At 47.5% G+C, this 27,891-nt stretch overlaps 2 protein-coding genes across 9 annotated transcripts in view; one reads left to right on the top strand and one right to left on the bottom strand.

Moving 5' to 3' along the window:
• Positions 1-27,891, top strand: part of LOC125979306 (uncharacterized) — an 89,367-nt gene that overhangs the window by 43,180 nt on the left and 18,296 nt on the right. For 3 of the 7 annotated variants that reach the window (XR_011087965.1, XR_011087966.1, XR_011087963.1), the window contains exons 7-15: positions 8,397-8,523; positions 10,239-10,309; positions 10,749-10,979; positions 12,286-12,417; positions 14,943-15,122; positions 16,614-16,704; positions 16,853-16,932; positions 24,977-25,094; positions 26,616-26,712. The gene's annotated coding sequence lies outside the window, so the exon portion shown is untranslated. Of the gene's footprint in view, positions 1-8,396; positions 8,524-10,238; positions 10,310-10,748; positions 10,980-11,590; positions 12,264-12,285; positions 12,418-14,942; positions 15,123-16,613; positions 16,705-16,852; positions 16,933-17,780; positions 19,677-24,976; positions 25,095-26,615; positions 26,713-27,891 lie in introns of those variants that run through there. The other 4 variants (XR_011087964.1, XR_011087967.1, XR_007485280.2 and 1 more) reach the window with 4 other exon arrangements.
• col5a1 (procollagen, type V, alpha 1) overlaps positions 215-27,891 on the bottom strand; it is a 37,238-nt gene continuing 9,561 nt past the window's right edge. Inside the window, exons 3-67 of one of the 2 annotated variants that reach the window (XM_049737277.2) lie at positions 27,407-27,620; positions 27,015-27,177; positions 21,638-21,769; positions 21,123-21,230; positions 20,705-21,064; positions 20,553-20,641; positions 19,673-20,432; positions 19,387-19,443; positions 17,885-17,926; positions 17,416-17,478; positions 16,851-16,925; positions 15,633-15,725; positions 15,476-15,532; positions 15,349-15,402; positions 15,194-15,247; positions 15,061-15,114; positions 14,923-14,976; positions 14,799-14,852; positions 14,682-14,726; positions 13,909-13,962; positions 13,748-13,792; positions 13,581-13,634; positions 13,455-13,499; positions 13,140-13,193; positions 12,475-12,519; positions 12,348-12,401; positions 12,146-12,190; positions 11,966-12,019; positions 11,377-11,484; positions 11,239-11,292; positions 11,121-11,174; positions 10,917-10,961; positions 10,738-10,791; positions 10,576-10,620; positions 10,448-10,501; positions 10,219-10,272; positions 10,076-10,129; positions 9,861-9,968; positions 9,672-9,761; positions 9,378-9,431; positions 9,135-9,242; positions 8,873-8,980; positions 8,703-8,756; positions 8,574-8,627; positions 8,391-8,498; positions 8,258-8,311; positions 8,068-8,175; positions 6,955-7,008; positions 6,766-6,873; positions 6,637-6,690; positions 6,490-6,543; positions 6,363-6,416; positions 6,228-6,281; positions 5,950-6,057; positions 5,820-5,873; positions 5,686-5,739; positions 5,400-5,507; positions 5,233-5,286; positions 5,120-5,155; positions 4,988-5,041; positions 4,598-4,865; positions 4,365-4,477; positions 2,963-3,031; positions 1,724-1,957; positions 215-1,647 (exon numbers count right to left, since the gene is read on the bottom strand). In XM_049737277.2, the coding sequence (XP_049593234.1) occupies positions 1,501-1,647; positions 1,724-1,957; positions 2,963-3,031; positions 4,365-4,477; positions 4,598-4,865; positions 4,988-5,041; positions 5,120-5,155; positions 5,233-5,286; positions 5,400-5,507; positions 5,686-5,739; positions 5,820-5,873; positions 5,950-6,057; positions 6,228-6,281; positions 6,363-6,416; positions 6,490-6,543; positions 6,637-6,690; positions 6,766-6,873; positions 6,955-7,008; positions 8,068-8,175; positions 8,258-8,311; positions 8,391-8,498; positions 8,574-8,627; positions 8,703-8,756; positions 8,873-8,980; positions 9,135-9,242; positions 9,378-9,431; positions 9,672-9,761; positions 9,861-9,968; positions 10,076-10,129; positions 10,219-10,272; positions 10,448-10,501; positions 10,576-10,620; positions 10,738-10,791; positions 10,917-10,961; positions 11,121-11,174; positions 11,239-11,292; positions 11,377-11,484; positions 11,966-12,019; positions 12,146-12,190; positions 12,348-12,401; positions 12,475-12,519; positions 13,140-13,193; positions 13,455-13,499; positions 13,581-13,634; positions 13,748-13,792; positions 13,909-13,962; positions 14,682-14,726; positions 14,799-14,852; positions 14,923-14,976; positions 15,061-15,114; positions 15,194-15,247; positions 15,349-15,402; positions 15,476-15,532; positions 15,633-15,725; positions 16,851-16,925; positions 17,416-17,478; positions 17,885-17,926; positions 19,387-19,443; positions 19,673-20,432; positions 20,553-20,641; positions 20,705-21,064; positions 21,123-21,230; positions 21,638-21,769; positions 27,015-27,177; positions 27,407-27,620 (6,023 nt within the window). In that variant the 3' untranslated portion in view covers positions 215-1,500. Of the gene's footprint in view, positions 1,648-1,723; positions 1,958-2,836; positions 2,906-2,962; positions 3,032-4,364; positions 4,478-4,597; positions 4,866-4,987; positions 5,042-5,119; positions 5,156-5,232; positions 5,287-5,399; positions 5,508-5,685; positions 5,740-5,819; positions 5,874-5,949; positions 6,058-6,227; positions 6,282-6,362; positions 6,417-6,489; positions 6,544-6,636; positions 6,691-6,765; positions 6,874-6,954; positions 7,009-8,067; positions 8,176-8,257; positions 8,312-8,390; positions 8,499-8,573; positions 8,628-8,702; positions 8,757-8,872; positions 8,981-9,134; positions 9,243-9,377; positions 9,432-9,671; positions 9,762-9,860; positions 9,969-10,075; positions 10,130-10,218; positions 10,273-10,447; positions 10,502-10,575; positions 10,621-10,737; positions 10,792-10,916; positions 10,962-11,120; positions 11,175-11,238; positions 11,293-11,376; positions 11,485-11,965; positions 12,020-12,145; positions 12,191-12,347; positions 12,402-12,474; positions 12,520-13,139; positions 13,194-13,454; positions 13,500-13,580; positions 13,635-13,747; positions 13,793-13,908; positions 13,963-14,681; positions 14,727-14,798; positions 14,853-14,922; positions 14,977-15,060; positions 15,115-15,193; positions 15,248-15,348; positions 15,403-15,475; positions 15,533-15,632; positions 15,726-16,850; positions 16,926-17,415; positions 17,479-17,884; positions 17,927-19,386; positions 19,444-19,672; positions 20,433-20,552; positions 20,642-20,704; positions 21,065-21,122; positions 21,231-21,637; positions 21,770-27,014; positions 27,178-27,406; positions 27,621-27,891 lie in introns of both variants that reach the window. The other variant, XM_049737279.2, reaches the window with a different exon arrangement.

Below are 27,891 nucleotides of genomic sequence, written 5' to 3'. Positions count from 1 at the left end.
AAAAAAAACAATTCCGATAAAACTGCGATTACGACCGATATCTGCCGTCCAGATTCACTGACTGATTCAACAAAGACAAGGCAAAAGATCTCAACTCTTTATACTGAAATGGCATCGTTTACACTTACATTTGTGATGTATATTTTTTATTTGTTTTATTAAATAATACAATAAATATATAATGGTGACGACAACAAGAGAGCAAACTTAACCATTTCATGCATACAGATGAGTTTTAATGCTTCAAAAGACATACAAAGGAGTGGATGGCCACAGTAAACTTTGATTTATTGACATTTCGGAAACAAAAAAAAAAAAAGGAAAAAAAACAAATAGATTTTTTTTGTGTCCGTATACAGGTTGAAAAAACAGCAAAAGAAAAAACTGTAAAAAGAGAACAGAACAATGGCAAAGCATTTGGAGAAATTGTTCAAGTCACATATTTGTTGATTCATTTTTATTTGTTTGAAAAACTATGAAAGTGTGGAGGGCTGTAGAACATTCTGTGGTAAGATACTAGTGGTCATAAGCGTAAGAGAGTGCAAAAACCTGTTTCAGAAGAAGAAAAAAAAGCACCTTTCCCCAGTCCAAATGTTGACTTTAAAGCTCTCTTTTTTTTTTTGGCATGCTTTTTCGTCACAAACATCAACAAACAACAAAAAAATGCTCTTTGGATTATTTTTTGTCACTTTGATTCGTTCCTGAAATTCAAGCAGACGGCCGTGTTGCGAGGAAAAAAAAAAATGAAGGTACAAAAATGCAGCAAAAAAGATCCACGAGGAAAAACATAGTGTAGCACCACAGAAGAGAAAAATAGCACCGAAGTTCTTCCGATTTTCGGGTGACGTCATCCGATTTTTATTTCTTTGAGTTTGTTTGTTGCAGATCGTTTGAGCTCTTCTTTCCTTTTATTTCCATTCATACAAACAAGAATCCCAATTTTTTTTTGTCCCTCATTAGTTTTTGTTTTTTTAAATCTGTCAAATTCCCTTGTCAATGTTGATGATGATGTCATCGCCGTACCCGCCCAGTCAATTGAGTCACATGCACGATTTGAAGCCAGTAGAGCAATAAAACAAACACCAGCATCAATATACAGAATGTACTTACAAACATAAAAATTATTTATATATTTATATATATTTATAAAAAAAAAAAAAAAGGGGGGGGGCAGGAAGAGGAAGGGACAATTATGCACAAACAAAGCTCCCAACAATAAAGCGAAGAATGAGCGTGACAGAAAGTAGGAGGAGCCAAAATGGAGTCCGTGGCAGGAGACCGTGCGATCATCCGGTTTCAAAACTTGCATGTGGTGGAGAAGAAAACACACTGAGGTTTCAAGGTTATTTCCTCTCATCCTTCAGAATTTTGCTTTATGGAGAAAAAAAAAAAAAAACAACCCAAAAAAAAAAATTATTTTTACAAATAGAATTGTCCTCGAAACAAAAAATAAGTGTCGCTTGTTTTTCTTTCAATTTGCCTCCATCTTTTGCTCAGTCTTTAGCCGACGAAGCAGACAGGGCCCACTTCGAAACCGAACTTCTGCGTGGAGCCGCCAAAGTCGTTGAACATGATGTCCACAAATGGCACCTGCTCCACCTTGGGAGTGTTGATCTCCAGTACCGTCCTGTCGTAGCCCTTTTTCAGCTGACAGACACAAAAAAAAAATATTTAAAGCCGCGTACACGCATACCAAAAATCAACGGCGCCGTCCTCGGCTTACCGCGCAGCCGTCGACCACGGCTCGGATGTAGGGGTTGTTGTCGTACGACATCTCCTCGTCGTTGGAGCCCAGGAAGCGAATGGCCTTGTCGTAGTTGTCGCCGTCCTGGTCGTGCCAGGCCACAGACTGGTGGCAGCTGTACGTCAGGTTCTGGCGGGCGCCGGCGCTCAGCAGGCGCATGAAGGTCATCTGGACCACGCCGATCGGGTTGCCCTCAGCGTCCACGTAGGAGAGCTGCGACCCAAAGGGACAGCGCGAGTCGTTGTTGAAAGAATTAACGTGAGCTAATGTTGCTAAAATGTATCAAAACAAATATGCTAATTGTTTCTCAATGCAGCAAATATCTATACATATCTATATTTTTATTTGAACACTTGTGCATAGGTTTTGCAGTGAAATGAGCCAGATCCCGTTAGCATGAAGAGACAGCTTGAGCCTTGATTCTGATCTGTATACCAACCATGAGAAATCCATTAAGGTCCACATTACGGCTTGGTCTTTCCCGGCACACTTACTGGGCGCATGCGGAGTGGCAGCCATTGGAGCAAAGCATCCTCTTGTCTCCACGTCTTCTCCATGCACTTTTATTCATTCATTCGTTCGCATGCATCTCTTGAACCACAGTAGCCACACCAACACTGACTTGATGACCTCTTTAGTGGTTGACTCTAGTTCAAGCTTTTTGTTGTAACCCGCATGAAGCTTGGCGAGCATGAAACTAGCAAACAGAGACTTTGGTTTACCTGTTCAGCCGAAAAACCAAAGCCGTCCATTTGTCCCGGTTCTGCTGTTGAACTGAAAGAGCATGCGTCTCATGCCAAGTCATGCGTCACCATTCCCGTCATAACAGTCAAGCCGTGTGCGCCGCAATTGTTGTACATACACTACTCGTAAAAAGCCGGCGATGTTCGACTTTCAGGTGAAATTTCAGGATTGAGCCAAAATTCACGATAACCTTGAAATATGTATTGTGACTCGTTCATCCTGAAATTTCACTCCAAAGCCTCGCCCTTTTCCGAGTAATGTACTGTACTTGAGGTGCAGTACCATAACCATGCAAAGCCTGGGGGCCCACGCAAGTCCAGTCTGGGCCGCAGGCGGGGGGCCACTTACCAGGGAACCTCTCTTGTAGTGACTATACCATGTGCCTGGTGAGTCTTTGGGCCATTTTGCCATTTTGCTCTGTAAAAACCATATAACAGGCATTCAGGGAAAGGGAGTCGGGAAAGTCCTGCTTACCAGTTTACCGCGTTTGAATTCACTGAACCAGGAGCCGGGGTTCTCCTTTAACCACGAGGTGAGTCTAGCCTGGGGGGGAGGGGCACGGATCGACAGGAAGGAAAAAATGGTTAGTGTTGCCCATGAGGGAGAGATGATGAGTTCACCCTTCATGCTTGTCCGTTGAGGGGGGTATGAGGAGTCCTCCGCACCTGCCGGAATGGTCCGGAGTGGCGCGGTGCTGTTTTAGTCTGAACAAACTGCAGTTGGCAGCTAATTGCTGCTGTAAAAACTGCAGCATACACAGAGATGAACGAAGACAGCAGGGCCCACTGGGGGCTTTGCCGTGTTGCTATTTAAAGACTAGCAGACCTCATATGGATGAAGCTATGGCTCTGTCTTAAAAATGGCATCATAGACTTAATGCGTTAATGAGTGATGCTTCGGGAAGCGAACCATTTTATACACTGTGGAAGGAAACTTGTGAAAGGTATCGACCGATACCCGTAGGACTAAAAGGAGTGGCAAAGATGTCCAGCCAAGAAGGTTATGGAAATGAAGACATTGAGATTCATGTCAAGAGTGACCAGAAAAGATAGAATAAGAAATGAGATGTTGGTGAAGGTACCCCAAGTTTCAAAGAAAGTACCGGGCAGAGATGGTTTGGACATGTAATGAGGAGAACTTGAGACTGCATTTCAAAAGAGAAATGGAAGTGAGAGGAAGAAAAGAAGACCAAGAAACAGATGGCGAGGACGTATCAGATCGGATCTGGACGATAGAGGTGGATTAAAGGAACGTCCTTAAAAGGAATGTTGGACAAGGCTCAAATGGGGAAAAACTGAAAAGACAAAGAGGTGCACCCATGCGAATTGTACGCCGTACAAATACCAGAATCCCCAGCTGTAGAGAAAGTTCTCGACTAATAACGCAAAGTCTTGACAGCGCTGGGTGTCTTTTCCTCTTCATTATTCCCGCCTTAAGCAAACCGGCGCCGCTCCTCTGCTGGGTTGGCGTTGCTTGTGGGTGTTTGGGGGAGCGGGGCACTTGGCAAGCGGCCTCATTAAAATGGCCGCCACGCAGCGCCTCCACCCGACTGACAGCCGCTTTTGTCTTTACGTAATGAAGCAAAAACGAGTTAAATTGTCTTGGGCTCAATGTCGTTCTATTGAGAAATGAAGAAAGGCGAGAGAATGTACGAGTGAGGGGAGACTGCTAGAATGGTAAAGGCGCCCACGGCCCCTCGTTCACAGATGCTCCCTGTACTCTAACGGAGGCTGGTAACATGGGTACCAGAGCGGAAATAACACCATTTGGTGTCAAAATCACTGCTCTGATTATGTAGTCGTACAGTTGCTCGCACGGGAGTCGCGTTACCCGCTCCGTTGAAGCCCAGGCTAAAATTAGTAACAGCCCTACTCACCCCTTCAGACTTCTTGTCAGGGAAGATGCAGCTCTCGCCACCGGCTGTGAAGTTACAGTAAACCTTGAAGGAGTCCCGAGAGCAGCCCTGGTTGGGATCGATCCAGTACTCGCCTGTGCAGAGTCAGAAGGCGTGTGAGATTTACTTGTACATTGGCACGAGCAGAGTCAAGAGTGTGCCGAGTTAGCGACATGAGGAACATGGCCGATTGTTTCGAAGAAGCAAATACCAACCGTCAGGGAAGTCAGGGTGGCACAGCTGCAAGTCTTTGCAGGTGCGGGCGGGATTGGCCTGCGTGCCCAGCGGGTGCTTCATCTGCTCGATCTCCAACTTGAGTGAGTTGAGCGAGCCGAAGATCTCCTCCATGCCGTCGTCATAGTCCTTGTAGTTAGCGTCCGCTGCCTCGTCGTCCATCATCTGGCTAGCGTCGATGTTTCTGCGCGAGCGGCCCTTGGTGGAGGCCTGGAGGGGCAGTGGGTGGATGACATCGCCTGGAGGGCCCTGTTACAAAGACAGGAAGTATTCATTCAGTGGTACTCAAATGTTTGAACTGTGGCTAAAAACTTTTTTTATCAAGTCATCAGAATCATTAGCATCTAGCTGGTGAAGAATTCTTGCCTTACCGGAGGGCCTGGAGTTCCCGGTGAACCAGTTTCTCCCTTTGGTCCAGTTTGACCCTAAAAAAGACCAATCACAGGAACCCTCAATCATACCGCGTTTGAAAGCAGTCTGCTCTTATTCGTCCGACAACTTACAGATGACCCTTTAGCACCTTTGGGACCGGGAGGACCCTGATGACACAAAGTTGATAATGTTATCCTAACTTCATCCAATGTGACAAAGTAACATATGGACGGCGGAGTCTTACGGGTAATCCAGGTGGACCTAGGGGACCAAGAGGACCAGAAGGACCAGCAATACCCTAAACAAAGACAGACGACGATATAATTGCTGTAGTTGTTTGAGTGACGAGCTAGGGGGAGCAAGGACACACTGGAGGGATGTCATCTCCACGACGACCTTATGTTCACTCACATTGTCTCCTTTGGGGCCAGAAGTTCCCGCTGGACCGGGAAGACCTCTGTCGCCCTTTTCTCCCTGCTCGCCTGGAGGTCCAATAAGACCGATGAGACCTGGGTGGCCCTGGGGAGAGAGAGCACACAGCTAGTCAATAACACGCCAGCACAGACATTAGCGCCATCATACATCTAACTGCCAGCCAGTGCTCTAATGGTTTGATGGCTACGGGCAAACAGCACAGCTGATCAATTGGATAGGAAATGAGTCCATTAGTCTTTGTTGTTACGTTTTGTGGCCTCACCTTTTCTCCTTTGATACCAGAGTCGCCTTTCAAACCAGGTAAGCCTGGAGGACCCTGTGATTGTGAAGGAGGAAACAGTCTGAGTAATATCCGGTTCACAAACCCACCAACCCACATGTCAAAGTTAAACTCACCATTGGCCCGGGAGGTCCGTCTGGACCAGGAGAACCGGGTAGACCTTGTTCCCCCTGGTCATAAAACACAAGCAGTGATGTTGGGCTCACGAGAATGCAGAATTTAATTTTACGCAAAATTAAAACTTACGACGGGGCCAGGGATTCCCCTCAGGCCTTCAGAACCGGGTTTTCCTGGAGATCCTTGAGGCCCAACAGGACCAGTCTTTCCTTGAGGACCTTCTAATCCGGCCTCTCCCTTTTAGCACAGACACAAAGTCACCCACAGAAATTAATTTAGCTCAAACTGGTCAACCTTGACCATCAACAGTCAGATTTACTGAGTGTGAAGTTGCCTTGACTAAATTGAAAGGTGGTACTTTATTTAAATACAAATCTACATTTTAAACACATGCTTTTATCTTTTACCTTGGCTCCCTTCTCCCCTTGCCTTCCCTCAGGTCCCGTCACTCCAGGCGGTCCCTATTTGGGAAAACATGACACAGATTATTGTCTTGGAATATGATAGGATGTAGAACAATGGTACGGGTAAAGCATACTCACTCTCTTTCCTGGTGGTCCAGAGGGCCCAGACTCTCCAGTGGGTCCCGGGGAACCCTAATTCAAAAAGTTAGTAAATGAACCGTCCAAAAGAATGTAAGCGGGATTTCTAAACAATCATGACACTCACAGCCTGACCGGCCTCTCCATCATCTCCCTTGTCACCAGGTGGACCGTCTAAGCCCTGCACAACACAACCAGAAGCAATCCGTTTGGTTAAGTAGCCCGCAATAATTAACTGAGTTTTGCTCAGTTACAGTTTGGATGTCATACTTACAGCTGGACCAGGCTCTCCAGGGGCACCTGGATCACCAGGGAAGCCGCTTGGACCCTGAAAGTTAACACAGTCGCCTTAAAGCGCATTTCTATGCAAACTCTGATAAGATGGATCAAGATGGGAACTTACAGGGCTGCCTTTGGGACCATCGTCTCCAGGGGGACCCTTGGGACCAGGTGGTCCAGCAGTACCTGCCGGACCGGACTCTCCCTTTTCTCCACGCTCTCCTCTGGGTCCCTGGATTCATACAAGCACAAATGAATATTCAGAGCAGTTTTTGTTGTTCCCGGCGTGAATGTCAGTGACAAAGTTACTCACCGGTGGACCAACATCTCCCTGAAGACCCGGCTCTCCGGTCTCCCCAGCATCTCCCTGTCGAGAGATATTTCAGATTTGTTGACAGTCCCATTTTCTGGAGCGGTTCAATAATAGCAACTCTTGTGCCAGTTCAGCGCAGAATGAAGCCTATTGTCATCTTTATGAATGAAGACCCCATCTTGAGGCTTTACATCCCCTCTGGGCCTAACTGCTTCTTATCTGCTGACAACAGTCCAAGTGCCAGCATGACTGACAGCGACTCAGCACGTTATTATGCTGATGTTCCGCCTCGTAAAAGTGCCATTTGGGTGGAAGTGTCATTAGCCCGAAGAGCGATGTGAGAGCGGGGTGTTGTCATTTCGCATGGGAGAAGATTGAGCTATCAGAGGCCTGTGAGAGGCATTTCTCAAGCTTCCCTCTCTGTGGTTAATGATACAAAGTCAATTTTTCCTTGACAAACCCTTTTCCATACGCCCTTGACTTTTTATGCTAACGCTACTGTAAACGGAATGGGGGCTTGAAGCCCGGCTTGGTAAAATTGCCATCATGGGAGGTGGTAACTCGTAAGTTAGTAACGAGGTCCTTTTAGTCTTTGAGGTAAATGCCAGCATTCTTCAAGACATTTTTTCTTTATCACAGAAAGGGTGGTGAACATTATTATCGTCGTTTCAAACTTTTCTTTGGCCAATCACAGAAGCATCACTGCGTGACACTATTTTCACGGAACGTCAACCGATTTAGGGGATTAATGACGGCATTCGTCAACCGACAGATGCGAGTTGTTTGTCGTACCGACAGAGCGGCCATGCAAACTGTTTGCAAACAACAGTCTCCTCTTAAATCAAGTCAACTCCCGCGACATGGCGCTCGCTTGTTTGCAATTCTCACCCCCGTCTGGGGGAAAGGAAGAAGGATGGAGAAGTGAGATTGTCATTTGCCACAATCCATCTCCGCAAATGGAGTGGAATTGCAGTACGGCCAGTCGCGGCAAGGCACAAACTTGTCAGATTCCCAGGAGGGGAAACAACTTTTGGAAATGTGCAAAAAATGTGCAAAGGAAGAAAAGTGTGGGAGGCAAAGTAAGCGGATAGCAACAGAAGAAGAAAAGCTTACTTTCTCGCCAACAGCACCAGGGTTGCCAATGCCACCGGGAGGTCCCTGAGGGCCATCGGCACCAGGGGGTCCGGAGGGGCCTCTTGGTCCAGGGGGGCCAGGTGGACCCTAAATGAAAAATTGTAATTAGCACAAATCCCACAATTTGTTGTTCTCACTCCCACCACATGACATATTTTAAGTCGCTTACCATCTGACCAACATCGCCTGTTTCTCCTTTTTCGCCAGGTGGACCGGGCAAGCCCTGTGAAAAACAAGAGTTGAGTCTCAATAAATCACAGCTGTGCATGGGAATTCCTTAACAGATCTATTTTTTCTCTCACCTGTAGTCCGACTGGACCTGGGGGTCCGGGGAAGCCTCTAGATCCTTCGTCTCCCTTCTGGCCAAACAAACCCTGCTGACCTCTGGGACCAGGCTCACCATCTGCTCCCTTCACGCCCGAAGCAGATAAACAGGTCAGTTGCCAATTTAACACGGACTGATGCACGAAAATCAAGATACTCACAGCAGGACCAGGAGCTCCAACTGGTCCTTGGGGTCCGGTAGGGCCTGGTGGACCCTGTTGGATTTGAGGGATGTGTTAATGAATCATAGCTGATGATGAAACATTCATGTAAAGATCAGATTAACTCACATGTTCGCCTTTGTCACCTTTGCTTCCTTTCTGACCGGGCTCTCCAAGTTCTCCCTAAGAAGCAAAGCCGTCACTTGTTACAAAGTTGACCCAGAATTTTTTCATGCAAAAATGTAGACGGAATGAACGCAAGGACAGAAGCCTTTAGAGGCTATTTTGAAATATCCCACCTTGTCCCCATCCTCTCCGGGTGGTCCAGGGGGTCCCCCGGGTCCTGGTAGACCCACTGGTCCTTGGATACCATCTCTTCCGGCTGGGCCTTGAGGTCCTTTCTCTCCCTAAGTTAAATTTCAGACATCAAGACTCGATCTGGCAATTTCATACTGCCTATAAAACTTGAATTATTTTCAACCAAAATGGAATTGGAGGGACGTCAACCTGGTCATTTTTCACCTGAACAAATGTTTCATTTTTGGGTTCTCAAGATCTTACCGGTCCGCCTTTCTCTCCTGCGGGGCCTGGGGGCCCTTGGGGGCCGGGGCGTCCAGGCAGTCCTGTTGGTCCGGCGGGTCCAGCGGGACCACGTTCGCCAGGAGAACCCTGTAGCACAAAGTGTCGACATTCATCCAAAAAAACAAATTGTTGTGGTGCAATAAAACTAACATCAGGATTTTGTTAATCACATTACGCAAAGTATTGACAGCCAGGATGGATGCCAGATCCAGAGGTACTTACAGCTGGGCCAGGTGGGCCGTTTGGACCTTCATTGCCTTTCAGACCATGAGCCCCCTGCAAACACAAACAGAAGTTTTACCACACAGCACAGGTCGTCTTTGAAAAAGGATTATTTCTTGCTCGATATCACAGTGTGAGCAGATTACATAACAAGCAGTGCTTTGTGCACGGAGTTCTGAACAAACAAGGCGGGATCACGTCGTGGTTCTTATCAAGCCTACGCAAGGTCTCGCCGGGCTTTTGATAGCCCACGAGCGTTACGTAATGACAACGCAGGAAGAAGATGATACTGACCACAGGGCCGGGGAGGCCTCGTTCTCCGGTGAAGCCTCGCGGGCCAGGTGGGCCATCTTTACCAGCGGGGCCAGAAGGTCCAGGATCGCCCTGCGGAGATGGTGGGAGGGGTGGCGTGGGGGGAGTTATGTTGTCAGTGAATAACAGAGCAGATGTTAAAAGCGAATTCTGGTTCCATTGGGCTCTTACCTTAGCGCCTTCCTTCCCAGCAGCTCCGGGAAGACCCTGCTCACCGGGTGGACCTGGGGGTCCCGGATGGCCACGATCTCCCATTGGTCCAGTCTCGCCTGTTGGTCCCTACAAAATCACAAGAATTGCTTCATTTGGGAAACTTATTTTAAGATTCCAATTTATGGGATTAATTTTGAGCTCAAAGGTTCCATTGTCCAAGGGCACGCCCTCACCTGAGGTCCGACCACACCTGGAGGTCCAGGGGGGCCAGTCTTTCCTTGGAATCCCTGCAGGTTGCAGGAAAAGACAAATAGAATCAAGAGTTTTCATGTGACTTGTCTGATGGAGTGACAATTCCTTTCTGGCGACCACTCACAGTCTCTCCTCTCTGTCCAGGGTGTCCAGGAAGTCCGTCTTTCCCGGCAGGCCCCTGAGGAACACATTATAGCATCACACATTACACTACAGTAAGTGGACGGATAAACCTGGTTTCACTTTTGTCAAGATGGTGCAAGAATTTTAAAGACATTTAAAAAAAAAAAAAATCCATCTCAGACTACAGTCGGAACACAAAGTAGGTCAAACTGAAAGGGCTGATTACTTACAGGTGGGCCCTTTGGTCCTGGGAATCCGGTTGGTCCCTGAGGTCCTGGCAGACCCTAACACACAAACAAAAACCCTTATGAAGGAAATATTTGGAAATATTCATTTAAGATCTCAGGAAGTCACCTACCCGCTCGCCGAGAGGTCCTGGAGGTCCGTCGGTCCCTGAGGTGCCCTGCCGACGAGAAGTTGAAATTTCCATTAGAGTATAATAAAAGTGATGATAATGAATATCATAAAAGATGTCCATTCAAGCATAGATTTGACATTTGAAAGTAAAAGTTTTACGTGCTTTTGGTCCAGCTTTTCCCGTAGGTCCTCTTGGGCCTCTCTCACCTCGAGGGCCCTGCGGAAAACAACGAACAGTTACACATCACGGCGACACCCCGCCAGGATTCATTTTAGCCGTCCGACGTGCCAAGATGGCCGGCCATCTGTTAGCGTCACGACTCTGCTGACTAAGACACTCACCGTCGGTCCTCGCTGGCCACGAGGGCCCGGCTTTCCCGCCGTTCCCTGTGGAAAACAAAGCAAGTGAGTAAACTGCATTTTTTCAGAATTATTTCCTGAGAAATGTATGCTATGCTAACTGCGTTATAATTTGCCATACCCCTTGGTTACTTTACATTTTCATATTGTTTTGATATTATCCTACGCTACAAGAGTTGCACATACCCGAGTTCCTTTCTCTCCGTTAGCTCCAGGGAAGCCTTGGAAACCTTGAGATCCCTATGAAGAAAAACAAGAATTAGTTTACAAGTCTTATCCCTCCAATTAAATGAGCAATTGTTACCTTTGGTCCTTGTCTTCCTGGATATCCAGGCAAGCCGGGCACTCCAAGTTTGCCCTGTGAGACGATACCCCCCACGTTAGCGTTGTGTAGGCTACGTTAGCGTCCCGTGCTAGCTACACGACCGCAAGCATTTCTTACCTTCTCGCCAGATGGACCGAGAGGACCGGAATCTCCGGGGAGACCTGAGCGACCTTTGGGTCCCTCTGGACCGTCTTCTCCTCTGGGTCCCGCTGCTCCAAGTTCGCCCTGAGTAGAAAAGGGCGAGGGCGAGCTTAAAACAAATGTCAGCGTTTGAAAGCTACACACTTTTTTCCCTGCGTCTTTTAGGTTGGATTATCCTCTGATCTTTCAGATTGATCTCCGTGTTGTCTTTGAGGAAATGAAGGAAACCCTCCAGGGGATTCTGCGGGCTTCAAAGCGCCATTGATTTCTTTGTCGTCAATTTGAGTGGATGTTTTGGCGTTTGAAGTACAAGCTGACACTTCCGTGTGAAAGACTGACTCGAGGTTACGAGGCGAGTTTGAAGCCTACGACTCTCGGTTACGACTCGGACTACAAATGACGCTAAAAGTCTACGACTCGCTATTATGAACTGCCGTCAAAGGCCAGCACTGAAGGTTAAAAAGCTACGACTCGGACATTTTGAGTCAACACGACAAGCTACAAGCAGGTGTACTGTAGCGCTACTTTTAGCTTTGGAACAAGAAAACAAACAAGCAAGACTTACCCTGTCACCCTTGATGCCCATATCTCCCTTGAAGCCCGGGAAGCCGTCTTCTCCCTGGCAACGAGAGCGGAGCTCAATTTAAATGGAAATTCTTCCAATGACACCCGGCCGGGGTTGACAAACAACGCAGCATGAATAATCATTCACAAGTTGAGAATGATTCTCCCTCAAAGCGCTTACCTTCTCTCCTTTAGTTCCTTTCAGGCCACGGACACCATCTGCTCCCTGAGACACAACAGCGTCGTCTTGTTATGCCAAATGTTGTTGCTCCAAAATATGTATTTTTCTTCTCATAAAGTTCCCTTTTATTGCATTTCCAGGATTACCCGTACTCATTTTCTGATTACAAACGTCGCTAATAGTGGGTGGATCGGCAACTCACCTTCACGCCTCGTGGACCGGGATAACCGATGGGTCCTTGAGGGCCGGCTGGTCCCTGAAGACAACCAACGGTAAGATTAATACTTGAAACACGCACACACACACGCACATGAGTGTGAAGAACTTACCATGTGTCCCTTCTCTCCGTGAGGTCCTTCTTTTCCAGGGTGACCCTAAGAATCGTGACAATCAAAAAATATCGTCTCATCAACACATAATGACAATCGTAAAGACTTATCGTGATGGCCAAAGATCGTCGTGAAGACATTAAATTATAATTAAAGGACATCATCAATCTTACTAGAGGACAAAATAAATGAAAAAGTTCATTTCGAAGTTTGCTCTCATCGCGCAAACTGGACTTGATAGCCGCGTGTATCAATTGAGAATGTATACACGCACGCACACGTTCCTTATTTGAGCCCAGAGAGGGTGCCGAGATTGGAAGGAATTGCAACGCTGATGGCTTTCCAGCGTTGCCACTTTGGAAAGGAAATGGATCCGAGATGAGGTGCAGGCGGGCGCCGGCAAACAAATGGAAGTGTAGAAAAAGAAATAAAGGAAGTGCAAAGAGCTATTTGTGCTCTCCAGGCTAAGGAAGGATAAGGGAGGGAGGGAGGGAGGGCGTTGCGGGCACAATATATGTATGGCTTTTTTTATAGCTACAAAATTGACAATGGGCTGCAAAGGGCGTTGAAATAATTCCAAAAAATGATGCAAATATGTCAAGTTAAAATAAAGTAATGTGCTCCTAAAAATGTCTTTGGGAGAACGTGGTAAAAGGGGGACTCACAGGTGGTCCGTCAGCTCCTGGCGCTCCTGGCAAGCCGGGCTTACCGAGGGGACCCTGCAAGTACAAAAAAAAATAATTAATAATATATGTCATGCTACGAGACGTAAATCTGCATGCGTTGGAAGAAACCAACTGCATTATTTAATAGTTGACTAATTAAAAAGTAGATGGGAGCCATGTTTCACTTTTGCCTCAGAGGCACGGTGTGCTCATGACTTAGCGTTAGCATTTGCATTAGCATCCCATTAATGCATTGCAGAGGCGGCAGATTAATGCTTCAAACATAGTTAAGTTTTGCAAAAACGAAGGTTTCACCTTCTCTCCGGGAGGTCCGATAGCACCTTGAGGCCCGGCAAGTCCCTGCAAAGGAGAGTGAGAAAAATATAAAAATCATGGATTTTCTCAGAAAGTCTGCAAGATTTTTTCCCAGCCTCAGCTCACCTGAGCACCAGGGTTGCCTTGCTGTCCTGGAGGTCCTGGTTCTCCTTGAGGTCCCTTTGGATTGGTTGAGAAAACATAAGCCATCATTTCCATGCCACAAATCTCTCAAAAGTTGAAATGAGACTTTGCCTTTATCCCCCCCTGAAAATCAGCTTTGTGCCACTTACGATGTTGCCTTTGGGTCCAGGATGGCCGTCCACTCCGGTGACACCCTGCGGGAGGCCACACAAACACGATATTGCCGCATCAACCATAATCGTCCGTCATTATTAGCGAGTAGCTTCAGCTGTAAAAAAAAGCGCCTGATGGCGAGGATGAGGAGACTCACGGGAGGTCCGGGGGGGCCCTGAGGTCCTTTAGGTCCCAGCAAACCACGGGGTCCCTGGCATAAGGCAAAGAGAATGAGATCAGAATTGCTCGCAGACTGTGAATTATTCATTTTAATCCACACACACAAAAATTGGATTTAATTTCATTCAACTTAATTTAATTCAGTTACACCACTTTGCTCCCAAATGTCCTCTAGTGGATCCAAAAACAAATCAACCTCTGTATACAAGATCATTAAAGAATGATCTATGAGTAATTTCTTTTCTGCTCTGTCCCAGTCGAGTTCAAATTGCACGGTTGGTAGCTTCCGCTAAAATGAATTTAACACTTGACGACACCCTCAAGATCAGTTTCTGTTTTACGCTTGCCCTGGCTTTGCATGACAGCAGGCCAGTCGAGCACACCCTGGTGGACAAAATCCATTATGACTTGAATATCAGACGGCCTACTATGAAGATTGAAATGAAAGTACCGTAAATCTAGAAAAATTGCAAGGCTGAAGGTAAGACTATCGTAACTCACCCGTTACTGCGGGTTGTAATGAGGCGACTGCAACCCAAAAAAGTTGAAGGGCTTAAACTGAGACTGCAGTAAATCCTCCCAAAATTGTGCAGGTTAACAAAGAGCAGTGTAAAAAGCCCTCAAAAGTTGTGCATGAATGTCTTAAAATGAGACCACCAAAGTTGTACCGTATGAAATTTGTAAAATTTAAAATTTGTAAATCCCACTCGGATTGCAAATAAAAAATATAGAATTATTTTGAAGACTCACTGGTTCCCCAGGAAGTCCCCTTGGTCCGATCTCTCCGTCGTCTCCCTGGAGGCCAGAAAATGATCAAGGTCACATACGACAAAACATTTTTTTTTTTAAAGTGAGAGCGGTTCTTACCCTCTCTCCATCCTCTCCGGGTGAACCAGGTGGCCCATGGGGTCCTACTTCACCCTGGAACCAATCGCAATAGTGTCAGGAAAACAAACAAATTTCATGGTGGGGGAAGCAATCAGTCACTCACTCTGTGTCCTTTTTCGCCAGGAAGTCCAGCCAGACCGTCAAAGCCGCGATCTCCCTGAAAGCAAAAAGAGGTTTCAGCACTTTGAGGTTTTGGGATCGTCGCATTTCAATCCATGTCCAAACCGGGGTGTCCACGTACCTTGGGTCCAGATTGACCTGGCATCCCTCTGGCACCGTCAGCTCCGGCGCGTCCCTGTCAAGGTCAGAATTTGGATGATGATGATGGAATGCTTTGTAAAGTATGTTTGGGCTTTTCTTTGCATCACACGTACCCTTCTGCCGGGCTTTCCGGGAGGTCCAACTGATCCCAAAGGTCCACGTGGACCCTAGAAGAAAATTCCCAAATCAGTCGAAATTTTACATTATATCTCATTTGCCATCAATGGGGGGGCGGGGGATTTCACATTATTTAGTGTCAACTATTCACCTGAGGACCGGCCTCTCCGGACTCTCCCTTCACTCCCGCGATACCAGGAGGACCCTGAAAAGACAACCATGATAGGTGACACGGGGTCGTGTGACCTCGGGCGCGTGACTTCCTTCTCGGTACGCACCAGTGGGCCGGGCCTGCCGGTCAAACCCATGGGACCGGTGGATCCACGCATCGCCAGCTGGACACGGGAGGGGCAAAACCGTCAGTCCAAGATCGAGACGTGCATATGAAGACGTAGACATAGAGGTGTGTGTGTGCAGGGGGAGGGGGCGGCTCACCCGAGCCTGCTGCATGATTGCCTGCATCTGGGCCTCCTGAGCAGACATGGCTGGTCCCTTCTGACCTGAGTCCCCTCCGGCGCTGAATCGGAACTGAGACGTGGAGAGAAGACACATGTTGACCACCGAAAATGACCAGAAGAATTTGTAAAAGTTTGGACGTTTGTCTCTATGCGGCCTGAGATTGGTCAGCAACCAGTCAAGGGTGACCGGCGACCAGTCCATGACGTCCACTGCTTGTGTTGCCAAAAAGTGAGCTGCTCCGGCTAAGAAAATGGATGGATGCAAGGAGGTTTTCCTCCACCACACCAGCAGCAGCAGCAACTCAGGCCGTTTCCACAAATGCTACACTTGCCACCTAGTGGCCACAAGGCAACGTTGCACCACAATATTCCACGAGCTTTCCACTTCTCTATCACGACTTGAGTCATGATCCTGTGGTGCATATTTCGTCATGTCAAATTAAATCTAAATTAAATTACAAGTAAATATGAAGAGGGGAAGAATCCCCAGAATTGGATTTCAAGGTCTTTCTGTTTTTTTTTTTTTTTTTAAACTGCCTAATAATTACATTTATAATTTTACTGTCGAGATGCCGTTGCAATGATTCACATTTTAAACTGTCCAAGCTATTCATTAGATCATTTTCACACAAATATTCCATCACTTTATTAATGCAAATGAATTTCGCAGATCCCCCCTCCCCCTCCCGAGTTGTGGTCGCGAAAGCGTCATCCAAAATGACACAATATCAGCAAATTGTTTACAGATTGCCTCATAATGAGTTTTTGGGGTCTATTGTATATGAAGGGGTGCTATCCAGACTTGTGGACTCACTCCCTCTTTGACGTGGCTCTCATTAGCTGCTTGGACATAAAAATCTCTGCACTCGCTCGGTCTTCACATATGCGATGTGTTTAATTCTCCAAATCACAAATGCAAATGAACTCAATGTGCTCAGATGTTTCTTTTTTTTTTAAGGGAATCATTTTTCCAGCAGAATAACAGACTTCCTGTCCAGATGAAAAAGAAAAAAAACCTAAATTCAAATCTGGGAAACTCATCAGAAACGGTGAGAAGCGAGAACGCAAAATGGAAGCTTCTGGGTCATCTTTCACTTGATCTGAGGAATCGATTTTCTCACGTTCACCAATTTAATAGGAACATCTGGGCGAAGGGCAAATTAGCATGATAATAATTGTCTTGGGGGTTACTTACAGGCAGCATCAGGACTGTGCCAGCGGGTCCAGGTAGACCATCAGCACCAGGAAGACCGGGACGACCCGGAAGACCCTGATGGGTAAGGACGCAAAGAGTGTCAACGCGCACACACACAAGCTTAAGAAAACTTGAATACAACACTGCAAAACACTAGGGGGGAGGGAATAATTTTGGAAAAAAGAATAAAATCTAGGCAAATTATGCTTGTTCATTGCTTGTCGTAAGGAACCTCGCCAAGTAAAATTTTCCACTTTTATTGGCAGGTCATTTGGACAAAATCAAGTAATGTAATCCACATGTCCTTGCTTTGTTGTCATGTTTTTTTAAGAGCGGCTTTTGCAGATAGCATTTTCTCCCACGATTGCCAAATCAATCTAATTCCCCCCTTTTATTGGCAGATAATTTGCCTCGAGTAAGTCAACTACTCCTCATGTCATTGCTTCTGTTTGTTTTGAAAGGCCGCGTTTTGCTGTCTCGCTAGCGAACTGAGTAGCTAGCCGCATAGCATTTCTTCCTTGAAATTTTTGATGAGCTCACAAGAGCTTTTTGCAGTGTAACTCACCCTTTCGCCGGTATCTCCAGCAACGCCCGGTGAGCCAGTGACACCTGGCGGTCCGGGAAGACCCTAGTTCATAAGCACAGAAAGATGACATTGAACTTCTCACATGGAGTGGGTTTTTTTTCAGTTGAAAAGTAGTCACACATGTTTTTATTGTATTATATGTGGCTGAGGGGAGGGGGGGGGTGTCGTACGAAAATGGGGCTTCCATCAGGCGGCGCTCTTTATATGTCTACGACTTGAATCGGGACCGCCTCTTTAAAGAGGGTGGACTAAATAATGGACATCTGGGCAAGTCCATATCTCATCTGGGAAAGCGACCGCTCCCTTTTTGAACGGGGGGAAATTAAGGCATGTTTTGTGTGCAGAGCGCTAACATAAACAGGCCGGTCCACGGAGAGAAAGGCAACCAGCGCCAACAATCAGGAGGAACAAGACATGCGGAGGACAATGTTCAGGCGGCTTGACTTACCGCAGGACCCTCAGGCCCAGGCGGACCCTCCATCAGCATTCCCTGCAAGGCACAAAGCACGTGAATTGTGAAAAATGAATGTAAACGACAAGGTCAAGCCTTAATGCGCATTCCTGCCTGTCATTCCGTCACTTCAGCTGGTGATTAATCGGCGCAGGGAAAAAGCCCTGCAGTGCGGCGCAATGCACGGCGCACCGTGTCGCGCACCTCCAGAGTCACGACGTGTGCGTGCACGCAAAGACAAGCATGTCGGGTTGACTGTAAAGACGTGTTTGCGGTGGGAACATCTTGGCTGCATTCAAGTTAGCATTGCGGTGTTGTAGCGCAGGATTCCCACTGGAAATGCCCTCAGGCGAAGGTGCGCAAAACTAAAAGACTTTGTTTTGATGTGTGCAGAGCAGGAGGTGTGTCAACGTCCGTCAATTATATCAAAAGGGCTGCACAGTTTATAAAATTAGGAAAAAAAGACCACAATGCATCGCCCTAGGAATCTCCCGAGTGCTACAGATGGTGCGCCCGCTCTTACCTCTTAATGGGGTTTTAAAGGGGGTGCAGAGGTTTGCAAGGAGACTCTTGTAGATGAGCATGATTTGACAAAGGAGTGCACCAACTGATCGGAGATGTTTGGGGAAGAAGACTGTTGTCGGTGACCCCGGTGCGCGAGGGGTGCGTCGACTCCAAAGGGATCAAACATTTAAGGAAAAAGACAAGGCTGAGAGAGGTGCTCCCAATTTTTCATGGGATATTGTTTTGCTGATATAGTCTGGCGGTGGGGGTGCGCTAACTGTATCAGCAATGTTGTTGGGAGTGCGTGAGTTTCGGAAAAAGACTGGCACAGTGTGGAAGGGGTGCGTCATTTCTATTGAGAAATCGTTTGGGGGGGAAAGTGGTGTTCTGGGCGCCAGAAAAAAAAAACGCAAAAGCCTCCGTGGCTACCATAAATCAAGCGTATCCCATTGGGACATAATTGTGTGACCTCAGTGGTTTTCCATGGCCCACTGGGCCTCGCCCCTCTCAACGTTTACCTCATTGAATTGCTCGGAGTAGTCGCCAATGAAAAGTCGCACGTTTTGGCGACGGCAAAACCGAGGACATCTGTCTATTGTCTGCGAGGCGAAGAAGCTGAGCACGGCGTCAGTGTAAATAGGAAAAAGCTCCGTCACGCCGCAGTGTACACTCGTTGACATTTGTTTTGGGAGTGAAGCGGCTCAGGTTGTGAGCAAAGAAGCTTCGAGGGAATTGTTTGGGCACTGCCCGCTCCGTGTTTACAAATGCCTGACGAGCCCCGCATGGCTCTTCTCCAAATGTTTACATTGTCGTCCCGATGACCGCGGCCTCTCCTCGGCGGTACGTCCGCCAGCGGTTTGTGTCTGGATGAGTGCACACAGATGGCAGGCGCAAAAAATCCAAGCAGGCTTGGTAACTGACCACCACAACTTCTGACGTTGACTCCAGTCAAGTCACGTGACTGGAGTGGCCCACCTATGCGTGGTAATACTCACCGGCTCGATGATAGCGGGTTCTCCCTTCTGTCCCTTCTCGCCACGGACACCATCGACCTGCAACGAAAACATGGCCGTTAGCCGCATGTCATCTTGCTGGTCTTCTTTCCCGCATCCTGTCTTGATTTTCTTTCCCGCTGGGCATCAACCTCATCATCCTCTTGATGATATCAAGCTAGCTTCGTTCTCTACTAGCATTGGCTGCTACTAGCATTATCTCCTGATGTCTACCTCAGCCCTCTTTCATCTCTTTCACACACCCCCTTTGCCCAACGCCTTCCCTCACCTGTCCGTAATACTCGTTGGTCTCGGCGGGAAGCACTTTGGAGCCTTTGTCCTGGTAATCCAACTCATCGTAGTTATCGTAAATATTCAGATCCAAATCGTCGTAGTTGTTGATGTGCTCCTCTTTGAAGGTATCCAAGTCAGTGTAGTCCCCTTCGCCTTCAATGCCCAGGCCCGTTCCGGTGGCGATGGAACCACCGGCTCCGGTTCCGGCGCTGGCCGACCCACCGCCGAGTGTGGAAGAGCCTCCCGCTGACACGGAACCACCTCCGACCGAAACGGAACCGCCGCCGAGGTTGATGGTGGAGCTACTTCCACCTCCTCCTCGGATGACGGTGGAACTGCTGCTTCCTCCGCCGCCGCCCATGCTGATGGTGCCACTGCTGCCACTGCTGCTACCTCCACCGAGACCGAGGTCGATGCTGCTGCCGCTGCTGCTGCTGCCTCCGCCGCCCAGTGAGATGGTCCCACCGCTGCTGCTTCCGCCGCCCAGCCTGATGGTGCTGCTACCTCCACCGAGGTTAATGGTACTGCTACTGCCGCCGCCGCCAAGGCCGAGGTCAATGGTGCCGCCGTCAAGGCCGAGGTCGATGGTGCCAAGGCCGAGGTCGACGGTGCTGCTGCCACCGCCAAGATTGATGGTGCTGCTGCTGCTGCTACTTCCGCCACCGCCAAGATGGATGGTGCCGCTGCTGCTGCTACCGCCACCACCAAGATTGATGGTGCTGCTGCTGCCGCCACCACCGATGTGAACTGTACGGCTGCGATTTTCACAAAGATGAGAATAAGTCACAACTGCAAGTCTTAACTTTCAAGTCCAAGTTCTAAAACAGGGGACTTAAATATGTTGGGGGGAGTGTCATGCGACTGGAGTTCCTTACCTGCTGCTGCCTCCACCAGTGGTCACGTGGCTGTCCACACCGTAATCCCCATCGCCATAATCACTGTAGTCTCCGACGGAGGTTCCGAGCTAGGAAAACCAAAGTTATAAGCCCGAGAAATTCAGGTGTCCACGTCTAAGCGGTTCACCTACTGTGGTTTTATTGATGGTGATTGAGGATCCGCCACCGCCACTGATAACCTTGCCTCCCACGGCACTTCCTGTGATCAGGTCGTCGACCACCTCGACTTCCTCACCGGTGACGGTGACGCGCCGAGAGCCGGCGCCCCCAGGTGCTTGCGTCGCCTCGTCGTCGTAGCTCTCATAAGTCCCGTAGTTGTCGTAACTGTCGTACGCGCCGGCGTCATCCGTGGCACTCGCAGAAGAGCTGCTGGACGACGAGCCCGTGCTGGAGGACGAGCCGGAAGATGAAGAGATGACCACTTTTCCACCCGTGCCGGTGGCTCTCACGACTTCCTCCACTTTGGACACCAGGTCGCCTGCACCCGTCACCTGTGACCAGATGCAGATTTGTCATAGTGTTTCATCGACCCGCTTCCCGATCAACTACCTTGACATCCTTGGTTGTCTCCTCATCATCAGATGTCGACTCGATGGTCTTTCCGTCCGTGTCCTCGTAGTAGGGGTACTCATAATAGTAGCTGTCCTCTTCTGTGTTCTGGAGAATAGGTGCACCATTTATCAAAACACTGGAATGCTTTGGACTTGTAGAAACCTCCTGTGGACGCCCCTGTTCCAATTTGTTACCCCCCTCCACCCAATGAAGAATGACTTCTCACAGGTCATGTTTATGTTCTTCTTTTAACACATCCTACGTTTTCAGGCAGGAATTCAGCTTTGTACAGGCCCCATTCATCATCGTCATTGCCCAATCAACCCCTGGCAGCGAAAATGAAGACCGTTCAAAAACGGCTGTCAGGATGTTTTGTTGAAGTGAGTTGAGGAGCGCACGTGTTTTGCTTTGCAGACATTTTATGACACCTTAAAGCAATTGGGGAATTTTTTCAAAGCGAAGAATCCCTGCTGTGACTTTTGTTTTGTCGACGGAGAATCGCCACAACTCACGTAGTCGTCGGTGTTGGGGTCCTGGTTCTGCGGCTGGTCGGGGACGGCCACCTCGCAGTCGGGACTGTAGTGCTCGCAGTAGTCATAGGCGGCGCGGTGGTCTGCTACGATCATTAGCTGCTGGATGTCTCCCTGCAAAAAGCCAGAAACAGGAAGTGAGCCAGACGACCAAGTTATGCATTTCAACAAACAACGAAGGGGGGAAGGGTGGGGGGGGGGGGTCAACAAAGCGGGACATCTGCACATAAACTAAGTCAAGCTTGAACTTCAGAACCTTTGTTTTATTTTTATACAGCTTTTGAAGACTTAATCTTGGATTGCGGTGGTGGGAGGACTGCACATAGCGTGAGCAGACCTGCAGAGGTTTGACTTCCAGAAGATCATATGGATGGGAGCTGGCCAGCTTTTTTTAAAGGAAGAAAAAATGCTGACAAGTCGGGTGAGATTGATGGGAAGGCGAGCGCAGGAGAAGAAAAACCAACGCAAGGGCTCCGCCGGATCCCCGGGCTACATGGCGAGCTGGGTGTGTGTGTGTGTGTGTGTCTGCACTGTATCGCTTCTGTCCAAACATGTTCTCATCGCACCTCCGAATGCAGTGATGTCATCACACATCATTCCAGTACGGAATCAAACATGGAGGGGGGGGGGGGGGGGGGTAACGAGGTACAACTGTGGGAATGGACTCCCACTTTTTGTGTTTTGGATTAGGCCCCCTCATCCCAGGCGGTGCCACTGCAGAACCTGGACCGGCGCACAACTTAAAATGTTTATCTGAATGGAAATTCCATCGTCAGTATTTCTGGTATCACGCTACGTTGGCTTGCTCAGGTTATTTGTTTTGAGAAGTCTTGGCCTAAATTAACATTTCATTACTTTTCTTGTTCTAACTATTGGATAATCCCAAGAAGTGTCAGTTTGCACAGTCAACACGTCGAGCTCTAAAAACCTGGCGATCCTTTCGTAGGGTGGGAGGGGAGGGGGGGGGGGGGGGCTGATGTTTCCTGCTCTGTCCTTGGCTTATCGTTGTCGTTGACTTTGGGTGCGAGAAAACAAATCCCTACGCTTCCTCCGAGACGGGAGGAATGAAGTAGCGGAGAAACGGTAAAGTGACCGTGTCTCCGTTAAGCGAAGATTTAGAGTCGGCTGGGCGCTTGCATTTGGTCGCAGCTGCGCTCTGAGGGGACAGAGTGATCTCGTAGTTGGGAATGAGCTCACACTTGGTCAGGAGTAACGTTTGCAACGTGACCGTGTTCCTTGGCCTTTGTTCTGCGGTGGCTGTGGAAAACTGACCGCAAATGTTTCTATTGAGTCAAATTTCAGATTTTCCAGAGAAATACCACTCGTGATTTTTTGCTCACTTATTAGAGTTGTGCGTGGATTGCGATCCTAATTAATTTCTGGACCATTCTTTGACAACACAGCACAACGTGGAGGCTAATCTTCTGATTTCCCGTCTTGGAACTCAACATTCGCATCTGTTGTGCAGATGCGATGATGCGCCATGTGAGCTGGCGCTATGCTAATGCACCAATTGGGTTGAAGTACTATGTGTAATATAATTACACGTGTTTCTTAAGTCGCTGGAATGCCATTGTTTAAATATGTCATGTATACCGTGATTGATATGCCATTAGCATATCAAGAGGGGAGAAATTTCAAATTCCGCCAAACATCTGTGTCCCTGCCCGAACCCGACTCAAAGTCTGTTGGACCCGAGCCCTCCGGATTGCACTCCCGAGCCTTTTTTTATTTACAAAACGCTGCGCAACAAAGTGTTGCAACATCGAGCACCGCAAGCGTAAAGCACAAGCGCTGACGTTTCAAGTTTCTCATGGTGTAGTCCACCAAGTAGTCTCTGTGGCTAAAAAGCGAAGTGTGTAGAGTCTCCGTTGCAAGTCAGTGCGGCGTTCATTATAATATAGCACATTGTTCAGTTTAAAAAATCTACTTATACGCATTACCTCGACCTACCAGGGGGGTCGCAGTTCTCTCTACCTTGTTGCTACCTTTCGCTATTTGTCTTTGCTTGTGAGTCAATGGCTTGTGTTGGCTAAATGTTCCTCAAGTGCTCAGCGTTATCTTAATGACCGTGTCCCCTTGCAGGATCAGGACCATTTTGCCACACCAATCTCGTAAAGCCAGCAATGGTTTCAATTGTTCCGCCTCACCTAGCAGCTTGATGAAGTTTAATCCTCCGGTCAAACGGGGCTTGAAGTGCTCCGTGGAGCTGGTTCCCTAGGAGGTCCCAAGTCTTGGCTTAGACTACATAAACAGAATATTTACACCTGGCAGTGGGCCAGTTGGTGAACCCGAGCGTGGCGCAGATGGCAGCTCACTTCATTGGCTGTAAATCAGCGTCACATTTTCTGGAGCTGCTATGTCAATCGAAACCTTTTAACTATACTGTACTTGTTCTTGTGAGTACTTCTGCCACCTCTCTTAACTCCCTCAGTTCCACCAGTCCTCTCCACCACTAAAGATCTTAATCTGGCCTCTCTCTGGACCATATTACCATTTCCTGTTCTTTTTTTTTTTATGTTGCGAGGGGGTGTGGAAAGGTGGAAGGAAAGCAGATCATTTTGCCTCCTATACCAGACGGCGGTTGCGTGTTTGGCTTTTCCCAGAAAAAGTGCTGAGATGGAGGAGGACTTAGCGAGCGAATAAAAGGGGGCAAACATCTGATTTGAGTTAGGCAATTTATAATGCTGGAACAAATATTCCCAAACCCAAAAGTGGATGATGGGTTGAAGGACAACGGCCTGGCCATGTTTTAGCTGGGTCATGTGTTACATCACACGTGCTCATAAAATGCACGAGATTTTTTTTTCCCCAGCCCCTCCAAATGAAAAGCATTCCTCGATAAGTACCAAAGTGGGGGTTATCCTCTGGAACCCCCCAACCTGAAGCATGCGGCACTGTCGCTGATAGCGAGAGAAACCTGCAGATGATGTCATGCCATACGGTCACCACTCCAGGACTGACCTCAGCTGCAAGATCATCATATTTTCCAGACTTGGTCGCGACCGTCTTTGTATGCGCACCCCCATTTTCATCTGCCATAGTTCTTAAACGTAAACCATTGGTGTCCAACGTTTGGCCCGTGGGCCATTTGTGGCCTGCTGCACAACTGGCCCTCATTTGAAAAGAGAATTATTTAAAATAAATGTAATAATAATATAATATTAAAAAATAAATAATAATAAATAAATAACAGTAAGTGTTGAATTAGAATGTTCACATTTTTTTAATATATTTTATTGTAAATGAAATAGAATTTTACATTTTGACCAAATGGAATTTTGTATGTACTAATCACGACTTTGTCTTTGAACGACACAGGCGGCGGAAACGAGACAAGCCACCAGACCCGTACTTATATATGGACGTTTGTCCCACTGACCACGACATCCACTTAAGAAACCAAACCACAAACCAACGCTTGAGTTGAGGCTTTCGGGTAAGTAGCACTGCTTCGCAACTGCGTGACCACCGCTGAGTCGGCATGTACTACATTCACAGCAATTGCTTGACAATTTATGCACACAACATGCTGACAGAGCAAATATTTCAGCAAAAAAAAAATAAAGTTTCCCGCTAAATAATTTGCATGAAATTGCATTAAACTGCACGCTTGTCAAGTGACGCAGACAAGAAAAAAAAACAACTAATCAGACTAAATGGCGGCGGGGTGAAGGGAGCAAGGGGAGAACGCTTTGGAAAATATGCCGTGGAGTTTTCCATTTTTTTCCCGCAGAGTCTTGTCTGTCCCGCCTGCGAACTGGCAGACGAGCAGCAGGGGAGGTTTTTCGAGCGAGAGAAAAAAAACATGGCCCCTTCCCACGACAACAGCCGGGAGTCGGACTGCCGATAGCCCGGCTCGGATTTTTAATAGTTTGGGTATGACGTCATTCTCAATAAAACAACTGCAGCCCACTTTGGGTCTTCCTGGCTAATTAAAAGACTTGCAGTTGCCACAACTTGATCCGAGTCAGATGTACTTGTAAGTCCATTGAAGTCCGCGGAAGCTTCCAAATCCAATCCCAATTAAGTTCCTTTAAAACCAATACAGGTGGTCCACAACTCTTCCTACAATGGTGACCTGAATTTGTACGCAGGCTGTACTCAATCGCTAACAGATGCTAATGCCTTTGTGAAAGCAGAAATTGTGTGCAAAATCTTTGAGTCAATTGCATATGAATGCGATTTTACTTTTCATCGCAAGCTGGTTTTGGTTTGCGCTCGGCGCTGATTAACAGTTTCGGAAGATTTAACATCAGGAGATTGGCTGCACGCTGGCGGTGATGTCATATTTCAAACGTTCCGCTGCTGGCTCGGCATCTGTCGTGTCACATTGGCCTCTGCTACTAATTATTGGCATGCCAATAGTCCATTTTTTTCCCAAACCAGCCGATTTTGGTTGTGACACTCACATGTTGGCACAATAGATTTTTTTCATGCCTTCATTCTGATTCACTATGCTCTTTATAGCAAGTAAGTGAGTCAGAAATCCAGAAATATCTTCTCCTGTCCCTCTAGAAATCTTTAAAGCATTTACAATGCTCATTTTACTCCCTAAAGGAAAATAAGGAAATGTCAGAAAATCCAAGGAAATGTCTCTTTGAAGATACAATACATGCTGTGAATACACAATAGCTTTTTTTTTTTTTTTTTTTTTAAATCTCTGTTCTGGCCAAGTTTCTCGACTTAATGAGTTCATGATGGCTTAACTGCAACGCATTTGCGTTCATTGAACAAAAGCAAAAGTTGGACAAGTGAACTAAAACCTCAGAACAGTTTGTCAACTTGACTTTAAGTGCTCGCGGTCACAGTAAGACAAAGCGTTGGCGCTATCATGTAGCATGCTCATCATTTCAATTTCATTCCAAACAAAAACTTGTAATTAGCGTGAATCCAGCTTTAGAAGCCCAAAAAAAAATTCATCTGCTAGCTATAATAATCCTTTCCTATTTTCTTTTAGATTCTCACCACGCGTGGAAAGTCAATGCTAACGCTAACGCTAACGGTGCAGTCCCACCGAAGCGGAACATTTCTGGCTGCACAAGTTGCCATATCTGGTGAGTGTATTGACATTTTTACCACTGTTGAGTACTTAGTGGCCAGATTTGTCAAAATGTTGGACAAAAATGTGTACGGACTGTCGGGTGACCAGTCAGGAGTTGCAATCTACTGTACGCTGTGATTTACGACACGTGGGTCGTGGGCGAGCTCGGTCACAGACGCGTCTGCGGGGGAAATACCCGTCGTCGCCGCAGACCTCAAAAGGGCAGCAATGTCCTTTACAGCCTCACGAAAAAAGTCAGAACAGCGTCCAACGTTTTTCATGTCGTTCTGGTGCTACGCGCTAAAGAGAACTCACCTCAAAGACTTCTTCATCAAGTATTCTGGTTCCGAACACGATAATCCCTTTGGTGTCGATGATGGGGTTGGCGGATCGGAGCAGCTTCTGGGTGGTCTTCTTTTTACAGTCCAGAAAGAGGGTGATGGTCTGCTTGTGCACACTGATGGCCACTCGATGCCACCTGGATAAGAAGAAGAACAGACACGGTCCGTTCACACGCGTGCTCGGTTACAGGCCGCACAATTTCTAGACCGAGGGACCGTGTTTGTATAACGTCTAGTTTGCATTTTGATTTCTTAACGATACTAAACCTAAGCCTCTTAAATCCCCAAAAATAATTTCTAACTGTAACTCCTAATCAAAGCCCCAAATCCCAACACCAAATCCGTCCACCAAACCAGTCCACCTACTTTCCGTCGGCCAGGTTGATCCCCCGGAAAAGCGGGTAGTCCTCCGGTCCGGGCTTTCCCGTGTGGTCCTCGTAGAGGAAGACGGGCGAGCGCCCCATTTCCAGTCCGACTTGCTGGATTCCCTGTTCGTTGTACACGGACAACAGGAATGACTGGCTGCCCTTTTTGGGCTTCACTGTGGCCAAGATGGAAAAGTCCTCAGGGAACACATCACCTGGAGGGGAAGTAAAGGAAAGAGAAAATGGATCAAGATGACGACGCAGGACCAGTAAGCAAGTGTTAGGGAACCAAAATAAATATAGAGTTTCTCCTCAGCAGAATCTTTTTGTTAGACTTAAGTGCTGTGAATAATTTTACAACCCTCCCAAATAACGTAAAGCGCTGACGACATAAACCCTGGCGGCATTAGCTTCGGTAGCTTGATTGGCTAATTTGCCTCAGCAGACATTCCGTGGCGTGGGAAGCGTGCGCTATAATTAGTGTGC

The sequence above is a fragment of the Syngnathus scovelli genome, chromosome 13, assembly GCF_024217435.2.
Source record: "Syngnathus scovelli strain Florida chromosome 13, RoL_Ssco_1.2, whole genome shotgun sequence".
Taxonomy (NCBI): domain Eukaryota; kingdom Metazoa; phylum Chordata; class Actinopteri; order Syngnathiformes; family Syngnathidae; genus Syngnathus; species Syngnathus scovelli.
Note: the sequence above shows the minus strand (reverse complement) of the source record. Positions and strands in the feature narration are given on the sequence as shown.